General features: G+C 37.6%; 2 protein-coding genes and 1 long non-coding RNA gene across 3 annotated transcripts; 1 reads left to right on the forward strand and 2 right to left on the reverse strand.

The window, feature by feature from the left end:
* Nucleotides 1-1547: 1547 nt before the first annotated feature.
* LOC149665035 (uncharacterized) lies at nt 1548-4332 on the forward strand. The gene is made up of 2 exons (XM_089842036.1): nt 1548-3131; nt 4189-4332. The coding sequence occupies exons 1-2, from the start codon at nt 1548-1550 to the stop codon at nt 4330-4332; spliced, it is 1728 nt and encodes a 575-aa protein (XP_089698162.1).
* Nucleotides 4333-12084: 7752 nt separating this feature from the next.
* LOC149665036 (uncharacterized) lies at nt 12085-13316 on the reverse strand. The gene is made up of 3 exons (XM_089842037.1): nt 13245-13316; nt 13011-13179; nt 12085-12326 (listed from the first exon to the last, which is right to left on the reverse strand). The coding sequence occupies exons 1-3, from the start codon at nt 13314-13316 to the stop codon at nt 12094-12096; spliced, it is 474 nt and encodes a 157-aa protein (XP_089698163.1). The 3' UTR covers nt 12085-12093.
* Nucleotides 13317-13427: 111 nt separating this feature from the next.
* On the reverse strand, nt 13428-14382 carry LOC149665037 (uncharacterized). The gene is made up of 3 exons (XR_016368454.1): nt 14168-14382; nt 14038-14079; nt 13428-13488 (listed from the first exon to the last, which is right to left on the reverse strand). It is a non-coding gene; the product is annotated as an uncharacterized LOC149665037 (long non-coding RNA).
* Nucleotides 14383-15547: the final 1165 nt, after the last annotated feature.

Genomic DNA, 15547 nt, shown 5'->3' on the forward strand with positions numbered 1-15547 from the left:
ATTTAATTCATCGAAACGAGAAAACGGAAATACCGCGATCATCGTGCTGCTGATTTCTAAAAAACACCGGATACCAATCAACGTTGTTGCTAAAAAGTCTCCGCTGGCCAAAAAACCAAAACTTTTTTTTCCGCTTTGATTGTGAACTTCATAGTGTGACCTTTGGACTAGCGGCCCGACCGAGGTTTCGTGTAACGGCAACCGACGTGTTATCTCTTCACAACTCAGACAGAGCTCATAAGCATAACTTCTAGTAAACTTCGGCTAATCTGGACTTTACTATTTTTTTAGGTAAATATAAGTGTGCAATTTGCAATTTCTATTTATTTTCTTGTCTAGAGCTCTGTCTGAGAGTGGCCTATTTGTAATTTTTGTTGATTATAACGCGGAAAGAAACTGCCCAATGGCAGATAAGGTAATAGGTTATGACGGCATTATGTCCCAACTACAAAAAATGAATGACAATATTGACCGTAAATTCACTACGGTGAATGGGAAATTAGGCACACTATATACGGAACTAACCAATGTTAATACGCGAATGATAAACATTGAAAATTCGATTAGTAGTCTTGGAACGAAAGTGTCTATCCTAGAAAATAAGTTTCCTACTCTTGAACATGAAATCAATCTGCTGCAAGATAAATTTAAGGATGAAAGGGTAGATTTGAAAAAGGAAATTGCTAAGGCTAACTTTAAGATTGAAAACATGGAAGTTGCAGCTAGAAGGAACAATATAGTTATTAAGGGTATATCTGACGAGGAAACTGAATCGCGCAACTCACTTGCCCAAAAAGTGGTGACTCTTTTCTATGATCAGCTTCAGCTAGAATTTCAAGTTAAACAGAGCAATGTGTACAGGAGGGGGCCCTACAAGACAGGACGTAATAGATTTATAATTTTTAAAGCAGATACTTATGATCAGAAGTTAGACATATTGAAAGCCAGCCCCAAGCTTAAAGGATCAAATATATACGTGGAGCATGACTATACTCCCGCGCAGGACCTAGCACGTTACGAACTTAGAAATTTTGCCAAAAATATGCGCCCTGAAAAATACAAATTTGTTAGTACAAACCAAATTGAAGTTGGGAATGATAGATACAAGTATGATTATGAAATGCAAAAAGTAACTAAACAATGATGCTCAATTATGTTCCTAGTATATCTAATTGTTTTAGTTTTATATTTCAATGATTAAAATTTTGTATCATAATATTAGAAGCGCTAGTGCAAATTTTCCTTATCTGTTCTGTAACGCAACATTTAACCATAAAGAGGGAATAGATATTTTTGCTCTGACCGAAACATGGTATAGAGACACCTACTACGATTTTTTAAGTAGCTACACTTTTGTGGGTCTTGGACGTAGCACAAGAGGGGGTGGGGGAATTGGATTCTATATTAAAAGTGAAATTGAATTTGAAATCCAACCTAAACTTATAAGAATGCAAGACAATATAGAATCATACGGAATTAAGGTTGGTGGGTATTATGTGTGTGTGATATATCGGCCCAGGGGCAACGTCCGTGAATTTACAGAAGAAATGGAAGTACTTTTACAAGAAATGGGCAATATGAACACGTATAAAATAATTCTTGGTGACTTTAATGTTGATATGTTGGCCCCGGGTAATGAAGTAGCACATATGATTGACCTGGCACTAAGTTATGGTCTTGACCAGTTGGTAAATGTCCCTACTAGAGTCACTGATTCTACCGCTACTATGATTGACCATTGCTACTCTAACTTTGATATTAATGTAAGGGTTATCACCGATTGGGATGTCTCAGATCATTACCCGGTTTTAGCTACTTTTGATACGACTGGCACATCTGCCGTAGATACCACATCTTTTATGGGGCGTAATTTTACAAAAACTGCCATAGAGGGCTTTGCAGTTAACATCGCGGCGATGGATTGGAGTGATATATATAAAATTGGTAGTGTAGAAAAACTTGTTAGTCGACTTAATCAATACTGTCCAATTAAAAAATTCGTTAATAAGAATAAATCTAAATGCCAGAATTCGAACCTGTGGTTCACGGCAGAAGTTAAAAGCCTCATACACACGAAAAACCACTATAAAAAACTAGCTAAGTCACACCCGTCAACCGAAAATATCAACAAATACAAACTTTACAGAAACCGCTGCAATAACACTATTAGAAATACAAGAAATAGCTATTTCCGCTCGCAACTGCTGACGCAGAATAATTTAAAAAACACATGGAAAGTTGTAAACAACCTTTTGGGAAAAACTAAAAACAAGGCTAACAACCCCATAAAAATCACACCACATGAGCTTAATAAGTTCTTCACTAAGCCCCCGGTCCCCAGGGACACCCATGATTCCCAAACCACATTAGAAAATATTACACATATTACGAATTCCATGGCCCTGATACCGGTAGAAGAAAACGAGGTCCTCACATCTATAAACAAGGTACGGGAGGGATCGGCCCCAGGGGCTGATGGGATAGCGCCTAAAATTCTCAAAAGGATAAAACTATATATACTAAAGCCTCTAACTTATTTAATAAACCTAACGTTTACAAGTGGTCATTATCCGAAAATTCTTAAAAAAGCGATAATTACACCCATCTTTAAAAACGGAGATCCCACCAGCCCCAACAATTACCGACCCATATCTTTGCTATCAGTAGTGGCCAAAGTACTCGACCAATGCTTTAATCAACGCCTATTAATCTTCTGTGATAAATACGATATCCTTAATTCAAAGCAATTCGGCTTTCGTAAGAATCTAGGAGTAGACTCAGCAGTAGCCAGAGTATATAAACAAATTATAGAAGGGTTAGATAAGGGTAATTATGTGATAGCTCTCTTTCTAGATCTCAGAAAGGCCTTCGATATGGTTGATCACAAAATTCTGCTAGCCAAACTGTATCGACTAGGAATTAGGGGCCCCGCATATGATTGGCTTAGTTCCTATCTCACAAATCGCTGCAGCCAAACGAGGGTTAACAGCAATTATTCTGACTTGAGCTGCGTAACGTGTGGGGTCCCTCAAGGCTCAATATTGTCTCCTCTTCTGTTTAACATCTTTATTAATGACTTAACAAGAACAGTTGATAATGATATCATAACCCTGTATGCAGACGACACTTCGGTAGTTGACACGGATGCAAACTATGAAATTCTAACTGATCGCTTTAATTATAATATTCAGCTGATTAGCTGCTGGCTGAAAAATAATAACCTTCAAATTAACACGGAAAAAACAGTATATATAACTTTTAAGAACCAAGGAAAGAAAGATGTCCCTTCTGGCTGCAACCTAGAATTTGATAACATAGTATTGAAAAGAGTTGGGGAGGTAAAATATCTTGGGCTATGGATTGACGAAAAGTTGAACTGGAATACACATATCGACAAAATTGCTAAAAAAATCTCCTATAGTACATATCTTATAGCAAAAAATAGGAGTATATTTACGGACAAGTTGTGTCACCAGTTATACTATTCACTAATATATCCACATCTTATTTTCTGCCTCCCAATTTGGGGTAATACCACTGAGTACAATATTAATAGGCTACTCCTATTGCAAAAAAGAGTAATTAGATTAATTCTTAGAAAGTCTTTTAAAGAGCATAGTACACCTTTATTTAATAGCCTCAAAATATTGACGATAACTCAATTATACGAATACTGTTCCCTGGTGTTTATATATAAATCTTTGACAATTACAAATTCCAATCTTTTCGATCTGGAAGGTACAAAAAAATACAATACCCGTATAAAGCCCTTCATTAAACTCCCTTACTCAAGAACATCAAAAAAACTTAATTCCATTTTCTACAAAGGTGCAAAAATGTATAATTCTTTATCCAAACATAATGCTGTTAATCTACAACAATTTAAAAATAGTGCCAAGTTATTTGTTACAAACCCCCACTAATATAATTCCGTCCTTCCGTCTTCTCTCCTCAATTTTCAAATTTTAGTAACAATACGTGACCCTGAACCAAGCAATTAATATACTGTATATAATTAATCTACTTTATTTAACTATTCACTCTTACTATTTGTATTAATTTGAGAAGGCTCTGTCGAAAATGAGTTGCGTTGGCCCATAAGTCTTTTTAGACTTGGCCTTGATAGCTTTGTTGTGTAAAATAGAGTCAAATTGAAAATAATAAATAAAAAAAAAAAAAAAAAAAAAGGCTCAAAAGGCAAAACTTAGGAGTCATAAAAGGGGTTATAAGAAGATTAGCTTTGAAATCTTTGTCATTAAAAAAGAAACGTCGTTTGATGACGAATCAAACAGGAGGATTCTGGCCTTTACTACTAGGAACATTGGTACCTAGTGTAATTTCGGCGATTAACGCTGCACGATGAAAAAAATGATACTAGTTCCGGCTTCGACAGTTTTGTCGACCGTAGATAGAGAACTATCCGATTTAGACAAAGAAATGAGTGAAATTCTTGAAAAACCAGGAACATCCGAAACAAAATTGAGAGAATATTTGACAACGCTACAAAAGTTTCTAAACGTTAAGAAATTTGTTGAACCACCGACCGTAAAATTAAGTCAACCCTCTATTGTACAACCATTGCCAGTTCCAATGGTTCCCACATCGACACCTAATCTAATACATACAATGCCTCCAAATATAATTCCATCAACACCTACAAATGTGATGCCAACGCAGTCACCAGCAGTAACAGCACCAGCTCCGCCATTTACATTTACTGCTCCAGTATCTACTGTATTACCAAATCCTGAAAGGTTTAAAAAGAATAGGAAAAACAGTATGGCCCAAGTAATTCACGAATATCAAGAACTGAAAAAATTGTACTCTCCGCTTGAACTAGGAAGGAAACCTAAAAAAAATTCCAAACCAAAAGAAGAAGAATCAAACATAACTGTAAGACGACAAAACAAAAGACGAAAGACGGAAAATAAATGGATCGATTTATACGAATAAAGTTTATTGATTACAATACATGTCTTTATGATTTAATAAATGATTGCACATAAACAAAAGTACCATTGCTTCGTTATACATTAAATCATGAGGATTATATAAGTCTTAAATAATCATATCTAGGGTATAGCCGTTACACATGTTAAATAAATAGAAAATACAATGTAGTCCACACGTTTCTGACAAAGGATATTGTATAGGTACGTTGTTAAAATACCATTTACTAGCGTAAAGGTTAAGGTCTACAAGATTGTAGTAAAAAGGATCATTTCCGTAAGAATCAAAAAAGGTACCTATTCCATTATCTACGTAGATTGCTAACCAGTGAAGGCCTCGGCTTGATTTTGGTTCCGTATTCAAACAAAAACAATATTTTTTCTGTCTGGGTGGTAATGGTTTTTGATCAAAGGCAAAAACACCGAGAAAAAATGGTTTTGTTACGGATTCACACGTTAAAAATTCGTTTATTTCTACGGTGTTCATTCTCCTGAGGGATTGTAAATCACGGTACGATCTTTTGAATTTATTAATTCCGATTCATATTCCGCGTAAACAACAGCCGTTACATTATGAATCAACGGAGACTTAAATTTCATTGATATTATCAAGTTTCCTTATTTATTCCGTGATAGATGGTCAGCACTAGCTTGTTCTTCCGGGGTTAAATCAAATCCGTAGAGAACGTTACCTTCTTTATATTCTTCGTAAGAAACACAGTTTCCTTTATTTCTTTTAAACAATTCCAAAGCCGTATAATTTGAAAGATACTCTCGGGAATACTCGTTAACGTTATAGTTTGGCGTAAACGGAGGGTTGGGAAATGTTTGGTTCCCTATTGTTAAGGCCAAGTAGTTTAAATTGAAATGAGCAAATTCGAAACCATTTAAACTCAGATCACCGTTAAAGGCTGCCGTTCTAACTAAACCAATAATTACCCGGGCTGGCATTTTATTCATAAATACATTTTCGCGTGTAATATCCGTTAAACCACTGCTAATAGAAAAGTATTTTAACACGGTCCGGTTAATAGGGTAAATAACGTTATGTTTTTCATGAACCATAGCTTGAGCTAACATTATTTCCCCATTTATCTTAACCTTTAACGCACTGGTCAAAAGCCTCCGTACTTTTGCAATTTTTAAGCATTTGATGAGTATAGGGAGGCTTCACAGCGTCAGAATCACTCTTCTCAATAACAATAAACTTGAAATGATTTTTAGTGAGTGAGGGTCTTTATTCTCTATATCACTTAATTTTTCTCTATACCGTTTCCCTACCTCTGGTTTTAAAGTTCCGATGTAACTTTTATCCTAGTTTGAAGACATTTCTATGAAACGCGCACTAGACAGCCTCCCCCGAAATGACTGACAAACAGGCTGATGTAGAAAATCAAATATCTCGCTAAAAATATTTATAGATGGCGGTTGCGTCGCAACCCTAACACGTAATAGAAAACAATCCAGACGCCCTTCGCCATCTCCCTATTGATGTTGATCGCAGCGACAACTTAAAGGTTTTCGAATCCATCAAATCCGAACTCGCTGTCGTGGACGGCATACTCTTAAAACATCATCGTATCTATATAGCACACGCTCTACAGAACCGCGTTAACGCGATAGCCCATGAAGGACACCTTGGCCTCGTTAAAACCAAGCAACTTCTTCGTACGAAACTATGGTTTCCCCGAATGGATTTACTAGTGGAGCAAGTTATTCGAGAATGTGTACCTTGTTTTCTTGTGTTCCACACTTCGAACACTTCGTGAAGGAACCACTAAAAATTACCACACTCCCAGTCAAACCTTGGTCACAAATTGCATTGTCCTTTTAAAGGACATTACCTACTCGTAATAATGGATGAACAGTCTCGTTATTCTCTAGCAGAAATTGCATCGTCTACCTCGGTGGAAGCCAACGTCAGTAGAACATAGATGCCGGTTCTAGCAGTGGAAGGCAGGGTGTTGATTGTGTGGATTGTAGTACAGTGGAAGGTAGGGTGTGGATTGTAGTACAGTGGAAGGTAGGGTGTGGATTGTAGTACGGTGGAAGGCGCTGTGTGGATTGCGGTACAGTGGAAGGCAGGGTGTGGATTGGCAGGATGGATGAAGATAACAAGATGGCGGATGAGAAAATGGATGGTTATTTGTAAAAGAAGACTTTGCATATGGGAGGTTAATCGTTTTCTGATTGACACGCCCCGCTCTCACACCTGCAAGGGGTGTATTTGATTGACAGGTCAATGAAGCGTGTTCGATTCTCTGGTACCGTAGTACGTGAAATACCGTACGAAGATAGGGTGAATTCTGATTTAAGAAATAAAAATTATTTTGATATGTTAATTAGATTAAAATTCGCACCATTAATTTCTCCGGTATTAATTAAATGGGTAAAGGGGATGAATCCCCAGATTGTTTTGGGGGTGAAATAAATAATGTCACCCAAAAACCCAACTGGGAAAAATTATGGTTCCCCGTAAAAACCTGGCTCTTCCGATTATTCTTGATCATTCCAGAAAATTAAAAATAACCCCTAAAACCCTGTTTAAAATTATAACGTTATTACCAATATTGTACAGTCAAAGCTGCAATAGACCGATGAAAATATTCGCCTAGTAGTTGTTTTTGCTGTAATACACACCGTCTCGAGAGAGGAGAGACTGAAAAGTGTGGTGTTTCATGATTGGTCAGAATTTGTGGGCAACTTAGTAGAGCCTTTCACACTAACAACCCTGTTAATAGTTGGCCGTAGAAAAAACACGTATTGGCGGCATTGCCAGAAGTTTTTCAACGTTTTCCGATCAGGCAGGGAAATAAGGTTTTTAGTATTTTGCCTAGATAGAGCAGACGAATTCATTCCGCACTCTTCTCGTTTTCAGTTGTTAAGAACTTAAGATCCGTAGGCCGGAGTGTCCGAGGCCTTTATTGTATTCATAATATTAATATGGATTCACCACAAAAGCGGTTTGTACTATTTATTGTTTAATAGTTTTTCATCTTTCAAATATGAACTTGAAATTAAATTCTAAGTTCACACTGTATTTCAGAGCACATATGAAGCCAAACCTAACCATGCAACGGTTTTACTAGCTCCAAAGATTCCGAAAGGAAACTGGGCAAAGGAACTAAAAAATGTTCCACAAGGCCATATTTGAACACCACATTAAGAGTAACAAACATAACAAGAAGGGGTATTCTATGTTCAAATCAGAGTCACCAATTCCTTTCTCTCCCATCAATCAAGTCAAATGCAAGATTTTGTTAAAGCTAAAGTAGGGGCATCGTATAAAGTTAGTGAAACTTACAACTGTTATGCTGCAATAAATGACAAAAATGGATCTGTGATACAAGAGTTTCGTGAATGTTGCTGAGGAAAATGGGGAGTTTGTTGTCATGTTGCGGCTACTCTGTGGTTTATTTTAGATTGTAAACTTGAAAATAGAATGTATGTTCCTAATGACTTATCGCCGACCCAAATACCTCAAAAATGGGGTCATTTAAAATCCGTCAACAAAAACTTAAGTACCACCTACTTCAGCTCGCAGAAGTTCAAAAACTATAATGTACAAAACATTCGAAAACCATTCTCAAACAAACCAAGGCAAGATTGTGTGTTATGCTATTCATCTCTTAACTACAGCACGTCTCAATCGGAAGATTTGTCGATAAAAATGTACGCTTACACGCTTAAAGACATGGAAATACGGACCATGTGGGTGAAAATAATGGAAGAAGGAAAGTAATGGAAAGTAGACTACCAAAGAATTAACTATGCTCCTTTAGAACAACCAAAGTGCGAAACTCAAATCGGACATTTTAGAGGAGCGACAAACGAAAAAAATCCATTAGAGGATATCCCAATCAAACCTTTGGCCGTGTTATGGCGTTTACAATTTGAATACGTGTCGCGTTGCACTTTGTAGTCATTGGGGGTAACTATAAAAAATTCTGTGCAATCAATTATGACTCTTGTCGTGGGAAACTTTTCCTTGAACTCATCAGGCATATAATCATCAACAACCTTTTTTGAGGACCAAATTGGGATGTGGGTTAGTTTCTTTTAAAGTACGTCTACAGTGGTTTTAGATACTTGAAAGCGGTAGGCTAGATCTTCATTCGCTAGGCCAGCTCGTAACTTGCAAAGAGTCAAAAATAGTTGATTTTCAAAATTAAGAGAAATAGGTCGTCCTGGGGATGCTGCGCTCGTGCTTGGTCGTTCACAAGTTCTCTCATATCTGCCACCATTGTTGTATAAACAGAGCTTTCCCAGTTCTGGTACAATTTGAGCGTAAAGTGCGCTAAATTTTTCAAGCGAAGAAAATCCAGTGTAGTATTGAAACTGTTTTGCTACTTTAGAAATTGTTGATAATGCAAATCCATTTGTATGCCTTTTCACTGATTCCTGCTGTAATTTCATGATGTTATGGCGAAGTTTAATATTTTCTTGTTTATCTTTTTCCAATGATGCTTGCAACCTTGTCACGGTTTCTTCCAAATCCTTATTCTTAGCTAAAATAGATGTTAGCTCCCTTCCATTTTCATAAGGGTCCTCAAAAAGGCAATAGCAATGATCTGCAAATATATTTATTATTTTTAAGAAATATTGACGGTCACCTAGGTATAGCATACCTGAACTATGTTTACTACTGGATTCTTCTTTGTTTACAAGTCTAATCATAGAAAGGTCCTCGTTTTTTGTCCTACCACTATATCAGACCCGATATTATGCACCAGACCTTCTGGATCGTCATCAAGTTTGATAGCTGAGAGTCGGACTGTTGGAGGACACACCCAATTTCCGAGGAATACTGGAAACACTTCGCCATTTTTCCCGGTTCCACTTTTGTTGAAGTGCATCCCACAAATAACGCTTGATTTTTTTGGGTGTCAAATTCTCGCTTTCTTAGGCATGCTCGCTAGGTCGTGACAATCAGAACCGTCTTCATAACTGCTTCGAATCCGTTCAATCCCCTCGTTTCTAATAAAAGGATCAGTGGGAAGCTTATGAAAACTGGCTTTCTTATCCACTAATGAACGATGGCCGCGCATAATATTATTACAGTTTTTAATAGAACAAACAGTTCCTCCTTTAACTTTAAAATTACTCATATTTAAAAACTTTGAAATTGTTAATTAACAACTTATAATTACTTTCTTCACAATTAACCAACGCACTAAGCCTTAACTGCGTTGTTTATGACACTAAGCAGACGACAACTAAAAATATGAACAACCATTCAGTTCAGAGATTTCAAGTACAGACAAAATTACATGAACCGAACCGAACTGTTTTCAATTCCAAAAACCAGTACTACTGCGGGAATAAGAACTACCAGGCGAAGTTTTTAATCGGTCTATTGAGGCCCAAAGTTTCGATATTTATTGAATATTGTTTCAAATAAAAACAATTAAGTGCTCATGAAACATTTCTTTAAATTTAATGAAATTGAAATTAGAATAGGCATTCGATGAGGGAAAGCTTAGATAAATAGGACCATTTAATGTTATGAAAAAAATCAATATCAGAATCTAAAATTTTGCTTCACTCCTGTAAATTGGAGATAATTTTTAATTTTCAATTTAGCTCATGATTCCTTTGGCGTATGCATACAATTAACTCGTTTTTAAAATCAACGATAAAGTTTTAGATTTGAAAAAGCAATTTTTATTTCCATCTACCGTTTCAAAAGAAATTTAAATTCAACATGTATATTTTTCAATTATCAACATTTATCTACAACTAGAGATGAACCGGTACCGATACCATATCGGTATCGGCATCGATGCTCGGGGTTTCCCGATAGTATCGGATCGGTTGGTGTTTAATTCGATACTAAACCGATACTAGTTTAAAATGCGTTTTATGGCGCTACATGACATTTCTAGGTCTTTCAGTAACGTATTGATGGTGATAATATATCTCATTTCTATGAATGCCAATAGTGATGAGTTCTCATTTATGTAAAAGTACCTAATTTTAGTTTATCTAACAACTAATAAGCGAAAATATTTCTTAATACGTGTCTGTAGGGATGAACCGGTACCGATACCATATCGGTATCGGTTGAAGTATCGGTTTTTTGGATCATAGTGAGTAAATATCGGTGTCGATCGGTATCGGTTCATGTTTGCACCGGTATCGATCGGTATCGGGTTAAGCCTGGTATCGGCCATCTCTATCAACAACCGTACTGCACTTTTTGTCTAAAATGCAGAACTGTCATAAAGACGTCAAACTATTCAATCAACAAGTTTGTTAGTGAAACTAAAACAATGACTATTTATATTATTGGCGGTTAAGATATGTAATTTGTATTGCATTGCTAATTAATTTTACATTCGATATCAATTGTGTTTATCATTCAGTACATAATTACCACCTTAGGTTAAAGTGTACAATTTGAAGTGATGTTCAAGGGAGAATTTTGATGTTGGTGTGCTTGATTGAAGTGGAAAATATTTTTGAGATTTTCGAAACATTCAATTTCGTCTCGTGACGTGTTTAATGTTTAAGCAAATCCGTTGAAGAATATTTCCGTTGTGACCACGGCTACTGTTCCAGACAACAGCATGAGAAGTAAGTAGAAGGGAACGTTGACGCTACTCAGATCCAAATCAGCCGCGCTTTTCATGGGTCTCCTCCTAGTGACCTGTTCAATTAAGTGACGCATTTCAAAATCCAGATAGTCCAAAGCTTGCGTTTCCAATAATGGTTCCACGCTGCAATAGAATATACATCAAGGACCTGAATAATTTTATGATAAAATTCAAACCGACACCAGTTGGATGGTCTCGTGCACTATGGGGCTGCTTTTCATCCAAGAAGTGTTTATCATGAGGTGTAAGTAGTCGAAAACAAGTTCTTGTTCAGATAAGTAAAGTCCTCCATTGTTCAGAACGAATTCTTTATTCTCGGGATCAGATGTCAAGAATTGTCCCAAGAACCAAATCAGAAAAGTGTCTCTCGTGATCAGAGCTTTTTCTCCAGAAAGTAAAGGAATGTATCCATCAAGATTGAGATACTCCACAGGATTGATGAAAATTATGTCCTTGTCGAGTGCCGATAGCCATTCCTTAACAACCGGGTCTCGCGATGCCTAAAGATACTCAAAAGTGACGTCGGAAAAATAGAATTATTTAACATTTTAACGGATATTTACCAATATTTTCAGATAGTCGAGAGTTCCGGTTTCTTGGATCATTGTTGGTGGAATTCCTGATCTGATCAAGTCCGCGAGAGTGTCGATGCGATTGTAGCTTTCCGCCGTGAACTCCGTCCGCAAATAACAACCCAAGAATAACAGAATGAAAGTCACTCCGATCAGCCACGACGCAGCCAGCAGACGACAAGTAATGTGGGGCAAAATGGAGGGAATCGCTGTAGGGAACATATTTATGTTTGATTAAAGCACTATTCATCGTTCGTTTTGGGTGGGCAATCTCTGCTAATTGGATTCAGAGAACATTTGATTAGGCACTGCACCTAGCTGGGGGCCCTTATCAGCGCCCCCCCCCAAATTGTCTCTCATCATTGTTCCCAATAGTACCTGCGGAACCACCGTCAAGGCACACGGGCCCGGCCAGCGGCCACGGCTAACGCCTCTTAAGCAGGTGACGCGAGCGCTAGACCTTCGGCAGCGAGCCGAGCCAGGAGGAGGTCGGTGACAGGGAAGAAAGGCAGCTGAAGGCTCAAGGGGAAGTGGAGGTCCCTCCAAGCACAGCAGTGCCATACGGTCCAGGAATGTATCCGCGGCTCCCCGAGGGTTGCCAAGAGCTGGAGATGAGCCATGGCAACACCTGGACGGGGGAGAGTCGGCTGAGCAAAACGTTCGCGGAACGGGGCTGGGAAAGATCCGAACCAAGGGCGAACCCAAGGAACCATCCCAACAGGCACACAGAACTTGGGACCCCTCCGCCACGACAAGGCCATTTGCTCTGCATCACCAGGTTGACCACCCGAAGGAGTGGGGCCGCTAATTGGATTGTGGAAACTGGCTCGCGCTACGATCTGACGTAATGGGAAATATTATTTTCAAATGTGTGGGAGCGCTTAATTGCTTACGTTCGGCACAAAAGAGCGACGCATTGTCCCAGACCTTTCCCAGGGTTTCTTGGGCCATTTTCTTGACAACTTTCTTGGTGGGCACCGATTTGCATTTTTTGGTTACGATGGAGTGAACGACGAGCAGAAGTGATAGAATGACCAAAGTGGACACAATTAAAATCACCACCTAATTGGGCGAATTATGAATTATGAATTTGGGTAGTCATTGAAATGTAAGTGAGGAATGTTTACTGGAGTGTCCATATTTAAGAAAGACAAGGAAGTGGACAAGACTCTCTTCGGTGCGGCGGACACGATAATCATCCTGGCGGTTTCAAACACCGGAGACGGAGTGAAATGTTCCTGGCGACCATCGAAGTATGAGAGTGGCCCAGAAAACCGGATAAAATTTGATTTCTAAAACCTGAGTTTAGAAGGTTCGGTGTATATTTTGGTAAGATCGAAAAAGCTGACTTTATGCTCTTCGTAACATACTCTAAAATCATCGACAAAATTAATAAACGATGAGGTATTAAAGTTCAGTACGTAAGTTAGCTGTTGTTTTGATAGTTAACATTTGAATGTGTAAAATGACGCACACTTTAGGGAAGCTGAAATGTGAACTGGAATCATTATTTATATTTTAATATCAGTGTTGTCGGTGCTTTTCGGTTAATGGTTAAAATTTTCGGTTTAATCGAGTCGAACAAAGCAAATGAAATTAAAATTCTAGAATATTAGCACACCAATCTGAGCGATGATTACAACAGTTCATGTAGTTCATTCAAATTTAAGCGCGGCTCCAGTGGATCCCCTACAAAGGGACTTTCCTCCTGAACTTGGGGTTTGGCTTGGCAAAGGCTAGTGGGCGGAATTTATGCATGCACTTAAAAATCCCGTGCACAAATGCCGCTGGCCTTCGCCAAACTAAACCAGTAGTTCAGGAGGAATGTCAACTTGTAGAGAATCCATTGGAGCCGAGCTAATATTTAAAGTAGTACGAAAAATACTTTAAATTGAAGGATCGTTTAAGATATTCCTTTACGGCTTTGTAAGATGTCCCTGCTCGTTTCAAGTCCCACGTTTCCTGACAAGAAATATTAAAAGTATAATTTCCATAAACAAATTCCATTCTGCGAGACACGCCACCAAATCAATTATTGACAAAAACTCACCGCAATTGTCGTCACGTTCACTGGAGTTACTTGAGCGTACCTATTAAAAAAATTACTTTTCGAATCGACGACAGAACGGGTGTACCTCATATGAGCAGTTCCCTGTAGAGCAGTTCTCGAAATAACAACCGCGATTCCAAAAAAACAGCGGAGTTTTTCAAAACTGCTGTTTTAGAAATAGCGGCCGCTATTTTGAGAAATAGCAGTGTTTGTCTTGAGTTTGGAGCATTTCTTAACAATACACTTATATTCGTTGGTTTCAAATACTACCTTTTGCGTGATCATTTAATCAGTAATGTGACCTAATAAAACATTATGTTTTTTGGTAGATAATTGTAAACAGTAATTTTTCTGGAAAAGGCATATTATAATTCGAGAAAGGTTATTTTATTTCGGAAGTAGATAATTGTAAACAGTTATGTTTTGGAAAAGGCATATTATAATTCGAGAGAGGTTATTTTCTTTTGGAAGAAGATAATTGTAAACAGTAATTTTTTGGAAAAGGCATATTATAATTCGAGAGAGGTTATTTTCTTTTGGAAGAAGATAATTGTAAATAGTAATTTTTTGGAAAGGCATATTATAATTCGAGAGAGGTTATTTTCTTTTGGAAGTAGATAATTGTAAACAGTAAGTTTTTGGAAAAGGCATCTTATAATTCGAGAAAGGGTATTTTATTTCGGAAGTAGATAATTGTAAACAGTAATCTTTTGGAAAAGGCGTAACATTGTTGCCCAATTTCCAAAATATTACTAACCTAGCCTAACCTAAAATGACCTAATACTATTTAGTTGAAATAATCAACTTTAACCTGACCAAATTATCCATATCTGACCTAGTTCTTTTTGAGTTCATATAACCCAGCTGGGCCAGCTTACACCATAATAAACAACTATAGGTTTTCGCATATCTGATTTTCCGCTCTTTAGAGAACTGCTGTAACGGTACGCCGCGTTTACCAGAACCGCTGTATCGGTAATTGCTGTAATGGGTAAACTGCCATTTCGGGAATCGCTATTTAGAGAACTGTTGTTATGTGGACCGCTATTTTGAAATCCGCTCATATGAAAACTGCTCATATGAAGGCTTCCCGACAGAAATATGATTTGAAAATTAAAATAATTACCTGTATTTAAAATATCGGTTATTTCCAAGATATCCAAGTGGGTTAGTTGCCATTTTGGGTTCCTCTTAAATTTTAGCAAGTAATCAATATGAAACCTTCGAAGACAGTAACGAGTTGCTGAAAAATTTGCGATTGTTTATGTCGCGGAAAGGGAGTGAGTTTATTCGCAGTAAAGTGGAAATTAAGTGCTATACTTACACAAAAATGAAGTTTTTGTTTGACTTTTAATTCACTTCTACCCCTTAAAGTGTTAG

This window comes from Phalangium opilio, unplaced genomic scaffold (genome assembly GCF_054372755.1).
Source record: "Phalangium opilio isolate 3A_F unplaced genomic scaffold, DU_Popi_V2 ptg000061l_1, whole genome shotgun sequence".
NCBI classification, from domain to species: domain Eukaryota; kingdom Metazoa; phylum Arthropoda; class Arachnida; order Opiliones; family Phalangiidae; genus Phalangium; species Phalangium opilio.

Excerpts from the sequence above, each read along its gene's own strand:
- LOC149665035 (XM_089842036.1), top strand. The coding sequence starts at position 1,548 with ATGGAAGTACTTTTACAAGAAATGGGCAATATGAACACGTATAAAATA. Across the intron at positions 3,132-4,188 it reads TGTATGCAGACGACACTTCG|GCTCAAAAGGCAAAACTTAG; the intron begins GTAGTTGACACG and ends AAAAAAAAAAAG.
- LOC149665036 (XM_089842037.1), bottom strand. The coding sequence starts at position 13,316 with ATGATTATCGTGTCCGCCGCACCGAAGAGAGTCTTGTCCACTTCCTTG. Across the intron at positions 13,180-13,244 it reads TCTTAAATATGGACACTCCA|GTGGTGATTTTAATTGTGTC; the intron begins GTAAACATTCCT and ends TCGCCCAATTAG. Across the intron at positions 12,327-13,010 it reads GTCGCTCTTTTGTGCCGAAC|CGATTCCCTCCATTTTGCCC; the intron begins GTAAGCAATTAA and ends TGTTCCCTACAG.